The sequence below is a fragment of the Triplophysa dalaica genome, chromosome 11 (genome assembly GCF_015846415.1).
Source record: "Triplophysa dalaica isolate WHDGS20190420 chromosome 11, ASM1584641v1, whole genome shotgun sequence".
NCBI lineage: Eukaryota > Metazoa > Chordata > Actinopteri > Cypriniformes > Nemacheilidae > Triplophysa > Triplophysa dalaica.
In genome coordinates, this window is record NC_079552.1 from 3,676,960 (window position 1) to 3,685,544 (window position 8,585).

General features: G+C 35.9%; 1 protein-coding gene across 1 annotated transcript; it reads left to right on the plus strand.

Annotated features, from left to right (window-relative positions):
• The first annotated feature begins 61 nt into the window (after positions 1–61).
• ipmka (inositol polyphosphate multikinase a) lies at positions 62–8,380 on the plus strand. The gene is made up of 6 exons (XM_056760866.1): positions 62–517; positions 1,638–1,723; positions 2,136–2,232; positions 4,079–4,251; positions 6,760–6,841; positions 7,216–8,380. Exons 1-6 carry the CDS (start codon positions 361–363, stop codon positions 7,698–7,700), a joined length of 1,080 nt encoding a protein of 359 aa, XP_056616844.1. The 5' UTR covers positions 62–360; the 3' UTR covers positions 7,701–8,380.
• The last annotated feature ends 205 nt before the right edge of the window (positions 8,381–8,585 follow it).

Below are 8,585 nucleotides of genomic sequence, written 5' to 3' on the forward strand. Positions count from 1 at the left end.
AGAATAAATTTAATCCGGATTGCGTTCATTGCACACTCTGAACGGCAGGAGAGGAGGAGTCACGTGTGAAAAGAACAGAATAGTCTCACCCATGTCTCTTTAATGAACCGAAAGTAATACTTAAACGTAGGTTAGAAAGCTTTAAACTAAAATATCGATCTCGTCAGACTAGTATCGATCCGATACCAATACCAACGTTGGTATCGATAAGCCCATCACTAACACGCACACGCACGTGATGAATGAACATGCGGGGTCACAGGCGCGCCTCTGACCTGATGAATGAGTTACCTGAACATGTTTATGTTCCTGTGAATTACCCGTCACACTGGAAAATCATTAACTGGCGCAGTGTTGTGAATGGAAATGTCAGTAAACGGTCTGATCATGGACCCACCATCTCTAATGCTTGAAAAACTGGAAAATAGTAAAGAGTTGGACGCACTGGAGCGGGTGGATGGATGTGTGCCCTTCTCCCATCAAGTAGCCGGACATAAATACGGAATCAATAACACCGGTAAGTTTGGACAAAGTGATCTTATCCATGTTTATGATCGCTTCTTTTCCGAAGAGCGACAAAGAAACTGGCTAACAATCCGTTTGACATATTGTAAGTTATCATAACTTTATAATTTAAAACCTCGTTGTTACATTCCGTGTTCAAATGAGATATTATTATAATTATTTCATTGATCAAATGAAACGATGTGAATTCTTGACAAAGTTGAATTTTATCATCTTGTTTGATGCTGAATGTATTATTGTTTGTACCATATACATTAAGGTTCAAGAGTTACTTTTATTTGGAAGAATGCTTAACTAGACAGATCTTGCCCCCCATTGACTCCCATAGCAGGGACACATGTAATGATAGTCAAAAGTCACACAGAACAGTTTATTATCCTTTATTCTTTAGGATAACAGAATGTCTAAATGTCTTCTTTTGTGTTAAACAGAACCCCCAAAAATATTAGTAATTTTTCCTACTATGGAAGTCAATGGGGGGCAATATCTGTTTGGTTATAAGCATTCTTCCTACTATCTTTCAGATTTGGAACCACTCAAAGGTGACCAAATGACCATTTTTGGGTGAAGTATCTCTTAAAAGATCAAGAACCCATGAAAAAAATAGATTTTGTCACGTTGTAAAATCTCCATTAGGACGCTCTAGACCTGTTTTTCCTAAATTATGGTTTCAATGGGAATTCTTACACAAGTATAGGGATTTAGATTAGTCCCGCTCACTCAGCCGCTGAGCTTCAGCAGTCAGATGACATCACTTCCTCTGCTGTCATTCATGATTGTGATTCATGGGGATTTCACACTGAATTAGCCACTGAGAGCTGTTATCTGATGGACCGCCAGATTTTGAGTGGTCAGCACTTTAGTTTTTCTTGTGTTTCATGGGGTGAGTAGATAAGAGTAGATAAAGGCAGGCTAACAAATTCCATTAAAGCGAAGCATGAAAATACAGTTTGATCAAACGTTTCTTGGCATTGATCCTCAAATGTTTGTAATGTAAAGACTTCCTTCAAATGAATCATAGACATCTTCACACTAACAAAATAGGTGTGATTTGTACGTTGTGATGATCATTAGTGTCCACAGGGTTTCAGTCTTTTGGTTCACCTCTACAGGTGTTCTGCAGCACCCTGATGGCACAATACTCAAACATCTACAGCCTCCGCCGAGAGGCCCACGAGAGATGCTCTTCTACAAACAGGTAACTAACCTTCACTCTGTTTCGGACAGACCTTAGAGTTTCGCCAATCACACATTTACATTTAGTCATTTAGCAGACACTTTAATCCATAGCGACTAACAGAGAGTTCAGGAAGCAATAAGTCATACAGGAGCAATAATAGAATATTTGCTAATACAAAGAAACTAGTTTCAACCAAAGCCAGACCAAAAGAGAGTTTTTCCCCTCATTTGTCTGTCAAGTATTCACTGAAGAGATGGGTTTTAAGTAGCTTTTTGAATGTTGTGAGAGATGTGGTTGACCGGACTTAGTTAGGAAAATGTTCCACCAGGAAGGAGTTGTGAAGGACACATACCCAAAGGATCCATCTTGAGATAAGGAAATGTCTGTTATCTTAGATCTGAACTGTAAGGCACATGTCACTGTTCTGCAGGTATATGATAAAGACTGCACAGATGTGAGGCTACTGGTCCTGCAAAAACATCTTCCCAAGTTCTATGGCACATGGGCACCACGGGAGTCCCCGCATGGTGAGATTAAAAGCAACACAATTTCATGGCAATTCTGAACCTTTTGGTTGCCAATTTGTATGAATTTCTACAATCTCATTCATATGTTTATATAATAATACGTTTTTAATTCTATACATTTGGTCATTCTGCAGGCACATTTATCCATAGTGACTTTTGTAACTTGTATTAGTGACCTTTACAAAAAAATATAATACAAATATAAATACTCGTACTATTGTGCAGTAGTTAAGAAACTAGTACAAGAAAGGCTTTTATACGTTGATCTGTGGAGTTAATCCTAGACAAGCTTTTTAGTTCCATTACAATTGGGCTTTTCCATGAAGGCCGGTTTAGGTGATAGTGTTATCTTGGTATCTTCAGAAAGTTACTTTTTAGTTAATAATTGATCATTATAGTTTGCTATTTGCTATGGGATTGACTTCCAGCATTGGCATGCACTATATGAGAAAGCAGAAACTCACGATAGCTTCCTCACGTTCTCTGCATCATTGTAGGTGTGTCCTTGTGTCCAAAGTGCATGAACTGGATGAGTGGGATGTTTGTTTAGTCTGTATAAGGAGCGTTCACTTTATTAGTGCTTGACTTTAAACCTTTGTTCACCTTCTCTATGCATCTTCATGTGCTTCTGTTTGACCTTCTCAGCAACAGCACACAGTACAGAGCTGTGTTTGCCTACAGCTCTACAGAAGAACTCGGCTGAAAGTATTGATACGGCTTTAGTGCTGATTTTGGAAGTTTCAGTTTGCACATTAAGCTCGGCCTCTGAATCATCTGTCGCTATGTCAACGATCCAATGCGCAATGTGATTCTATAATGAAGTAATGACCTCAGTGTTGGTTAATTATGTTTTGAAAATCAATGTGCTTTGTGCTGTATACACTTGTCAGCAAGAAAACGCAGACACTACTGTTCAAATGTTTAGGCTCAATTATTTATTTATATTCACATCATTTTTTTATAATAGTAAACTCATCAAAACAACGGAATACTTCAAATACTGTATAACTAATTTTGACGAATATTGTAAATTGATACAATTCTGTCATATTTTAGCATCTTTAATGTAAGTCTTTACATGGAATTTGTAAAAATGTGCTCTTGACATTTTATTAAGTTTCCATCTATTCTGAGTTTTTATCAGCTATTTCTCTATTTATTTGTCATAGTCATTTATTTCGAAAGATTTTTTTGAAAATTTTGTTGTCTATTGAAATAAATTAATTACTTAGCGCAATTATATTTTTGTCTATAAAACATTATTTTATGTATTTAGAAATACATTTCAAAAGGTTTCTAAAATGATATTAAACCTTTTTAGTCAAGTAACCCCAAACTTTTGACCAATAATACGTATAATAGTACGTTACAGTGAGGTAAAGGAAAGAACTAATATACTGGTATTGTCAATATTCAAACCATGTCAATATGATAATATTGTGAATAATTAAAGCACCTAAAGTTTTGACCTAAGAGCCACAGGGATGACAAACTCTCTCTCTCTCTTTTATTTAAACTTGAATTATAAGTCTGATTTGATGGACAAAAAAGAAGAGAAATCACAAAGAAACTAAATTAAAGGTGAATTTGATTGATAGCACAAAAAAACTTTTAAACAGATATTGTCACAGACAGTGAACTTCTGTTAACAATAACCATGAAGTGGAAATCTGATACCTGACCCACATGCAGAACTCATTGGATGGTTTATTGTCAGTGCAAATGTCCGCCTCAAGGTGGCAGTCTGGTATTGATGTTGAGATGTCCAAATCAAAAGCTGTTTTAAATTGTTAAATACAATACAAGTATAATTGAGTAAACTGGGTTCATTTGTTGTATTTCTCAGAGCTGTATCTGAAGCTGGAGAATGTGACGCGGAGGTTTTTACGGCCATGCATCATGGATGTGAAGATCGGGAGGAGAAGTTACGACCCATTTGCCTCAAATGAGAAACGTGAACAGCAGATTAGGAAGTATCCTCTGATGGAGGAGATAGGCTTCCTGTTACTAGGCATGAGGGTGAGTGTCTGCGGCCTCACAATTTCTGTCATATCCTCTTTATATCACTTAATTTATCTACCTGTATCTGATTTCCTTTTTATGTACCAAGTGTGGTGGGTCATAAATATATTAAATCGGAGGGAAAAGTATTGCCCAGAAGTAGCTTTTTCATGGTTTACGGGATAGTTCACTCAAAAAACATTTACATCATCATTTATTTACCCTCGTGCAGTTCATGCACTTTCTGTAGAACACAAAAGATGTCTCAGTGGTTTTGTGCTTGAGACATTGTTGAGTTGTTTCCCTGAAACTCCAAAAAAGACTCAAGGCAGACAATCCAAAAGGTGGACGATACCAAGCAAATGTCTCCATTTACTTTCCATTTAATCTCATTTCTTTTTGAGACGAAACAAGCAAGACGTTAAAGATCTCATTTGTGATGAGATCACCGTGATTGAGGTCTCTAAAGGTCTGGTTTCACTGCAGCAGAACAGAAATCCCCGTCCTCCATCTTGTAAGGCTTGATCAATATTCACAGCTTCTCCAGACACTTTGTTAATTACCTCTGATAAGACATTTGATGAGAAGATTGTGGTGTGTGTGAGTAACACACTTGTCGGCCTGCCTCATTTTGGTTTCTCCAGCCACTAGTTCAGCTCACTGTGCTGCAGTGGTTGTAAACAAGGTCAAACTTGAAGACAGAGACAGATTAAACTAATTCCATCTGGATTCTCACTTCAGAATCAATGATTGTAAAGATCTCCTGCCTTTCTGCCCTCATCTCTTTATTCTGCACCCATTGTTTAGTGATTTACTAACCATGAATGTGGATGATTAGTCATTACAGATGGTTTATACTTTTTCCATTGATATACAAAGTTTCATGATCAATCTGAATGTTACTTATAATATCCAGACAGTAGGAGGTGCTCATTTTAACTTTGTAGGATGAAATTTACTTTGCCAACACAACCAGACGAGCTGCAGAGCATCAAGAAGAGTGTTTTCTTTACTTGTAAGGAGAAAAGTATAGTATAACAGGCAAGAGACTTTCAGGCTTACTTTAAAAAAATGACAAGACAAAGTTTATTCATATAAATATTTATATAAATATAAAGTATATTTGTATACTTCTTTTAAACTTAGAACAGGAAACTATACTTTTAGTCTAGTTTTATTTGTTTCTCAGAAATGAAAATGACTACTAAGTATACTAAGTCTACGTACATTTGAGTCTCTTGATCGAGATATACTTTACAGTTATATCAAGTACACAGTTAGTATAAGTTAAGTATATTTTAAAATGTACTACCGACATTGGAATATAGTAGTACACGTAAAGTTCAAAAATTATATATAAATTATAAAGTGTGATGTTAAGTTTATAAGAAATCTAACAATCTTACTACTAATCTAGTAGTTTACAGAGAGTATACTTCAAAGTGTCTTTTCATGAACTAAAAATGGTGCAAAAAGTAATGAACTATACCAATATAAGCTACACTTGTACATTTACATTTATGCATTTGGCAGACGCTTTTATCCAAAACGACTTGCATTTCAATATTTTATACATTATATTATACATAAATAGTATAGCTGCAGTACAAAACATTGTATACTCACAAGTTTGCTATTGTTATACTTAAATTGAATTTTGTTTTTATTTTTATTGTGAATAAATTGGGTGAATTTATCCCCAAGGAGTATTAAAATACTACATATACAAGTATATTGATATTAGTACACTTGCTACACAATGTATATACTTGAATATTACCTAAGTATACATAGAATGTTCTTGAAATATATGTTTGTAAAGGATGGGATATTTTGAATAATCACAAAATGGGCAACACTAAATTCAGGTGTAAATGGAGACTACAAATGACATACAGTAAACAGTGATGACACACAAATAGATTGATAGTGTACATTTTATTGCGCCTGTTGTTGAAGGTTTCTGTAGCTCATGATTCACGATCTTGTGGAAGTTCTCCATCTCTGGCCCTCTGTTTAGTGGTTCTCTCCTCCACACCTCAGTAAATCATCTTCTGTTTCGACTCTCTACTCGTGCTTGTTTCTTCCCATCTAATTACTTTCAGTGTCTCTAGGCTGAGACACAATTGCCAGCTGCTGTCACAGTCTCCTCTCTCGTTCTTTCCATGTTATTTCCGTTTGTTTCATTTGTTTTGTCGTATGGCGGACGTGAGCGTGGAAATCCATCTAGTGGAACTTGCTCAACTCAACTTTAGGCCTGTTTGCGCGTGAGTGTCTGTTCCAAAACCCAGAGCTGCCTTTGTAGATGGCAGGAGTGTGGGAGCGCAGTCGCTTCTTACAGGCTAATTTTAGCCAAATTATACAGCCGCATCACATGTATCTTTCGTGGATAAGGCAATCCCATAACGCCTTGCAATGAGTTGCCTGTGTTACATACCTGAGGTTCTATTTCTCTTAGGAAACTAACAGTACTAATGATGTTTGCTCATACTGATTGTGTTTTTCTTTCTTATGTTCTCCCCTCAGGTGTACCAAATCAACTCCGAGAGTTACATTACCTATGACCAGCTCTACGGACGCAGTCTTGGAAAGGACACTGTTAAAAATGGTACGGCTCCATTCTCATGATTGACTTATATGGGTCCCGCGGTCATAAAAATGTATAAAAATAATTGAAATTCATATGAAATTAAAGAAATAAAAAAATATTGAAATACACACTAAAGCCATATATATAATATTCCAGGACTTTATTTTTTAATTAAAAAATGTGATTTTCAGGCCTTGCAAAATCTTGAAAATGTTTTCATTAAAAAAAAAATATTTCATTACAATACGCTCAGATAATATTGAACCGTCTAGAAATTAATAGTTGTAAATATAAGAGTATGAAAATTCAAAATTCATTGATAAAAGCATGTGGGATGAATTTAAATGGAATCACAAAAATGATGAAAAATTTGTGGATTTTGTTTGCAACAGGGTTGACTACATTCTTCCATAACGGTAAAGACATACGAAGAGATGCAATTTCCCTGATCATCTCTAAAATCAAAAGCATTCTCCGCTGGTTTGAGAGCCAAACACAGCTGCATTTCTATGCCAGTTCCCTGCTGCTGGTCTATGAAGGTTCTTCTCACAGAGTCAATGGAATGAAACAGAGAAGAGTTGAGACAGACCTGCAGTACAACCACGGCAGTTTAACACGATCAGGCCGAACACACAGTCAACCGTACTGTACTGATCTTTCCCTCAGTGAGAGGACCATCAACGGAACACGTGGAGGAAGTGTAGAGGACGGTGAGAACATTGGAATGAAGCATCAGAAGGAGGATGTACTTGAAGAAGGAGTAGAAGTGAAGATGATCGATTTTGCTCATGTGTTTCCTAGTGATGGTCCTGATGAGAGCTACATGTACGGACTGAGGAACCTTCTCTCAAACTTAGAACAGATACTGAAGGACTGACGTCAATGATCTGTTGTGAAATGAAATGTAGTCTGTTGTTGTTTGTGATCAACCCTGTCTTGATTCATCTCATGATATATTAGACATCACATTTATTACTTTAAATTAATCATAATCCAGTGCAAAATCATATGCTATGCATACAGTTTACATGCTATAAACTCTGAACACATGGCCCTCAAAGGTTTTGTTCTTTAATGTAATGATGAACTATCATTGCAACATACAGATTTAGAATGCAATGGTTATAGATGTAAATGATGCCAAAGTTACATTTTACAGGTCGAGCTGTTGTTTTAAAACATATTATTCAGAACACACTTACTGTGTAAGTACTGACTTCTATTAATGGCTGTACTACTGATGCAAACTATGTTTTTCTGATAAAAAGCTAAAAGAAACAATGCACTTTCAAGCTAAGGTTTTACTTATATCTTCAACATTTGTGCTTTTCCACAAGGGTAAAAAAAAGTTGAATTCTGTTTCCAACACAAAAGGCCTGTTAAGTAATTTCTTTGTGCAGTCATTTATTTTAGGGTGTGTAAAGCTCAATGACATGCAGTTTCATGCTTTTTTACATGTTTAATGTTGGCATTTAATGTAGAGAATTCATAGATTTCAAATTCCTTTTTTCTCTAATACATCTGAAGATCCAATTAAATTTGATATTTTTAACAGTATGTTTCCCACTTGATGTTTTTCCTTTAAATGTCCCAAATCTCACAATTTAAAAGCATGTTTTTAAGAAAAAAGGTCTACAGCTAATGAAATTAAATGTCTGTACAGTCTGCACAGCTTTTAAAAATGAGACGGGGACTGTTTTTCTGTGATAAGAACTCCAATATTTTGTCCATAATGGAGTTGAGTGTCCAGCCAACTGTGGAT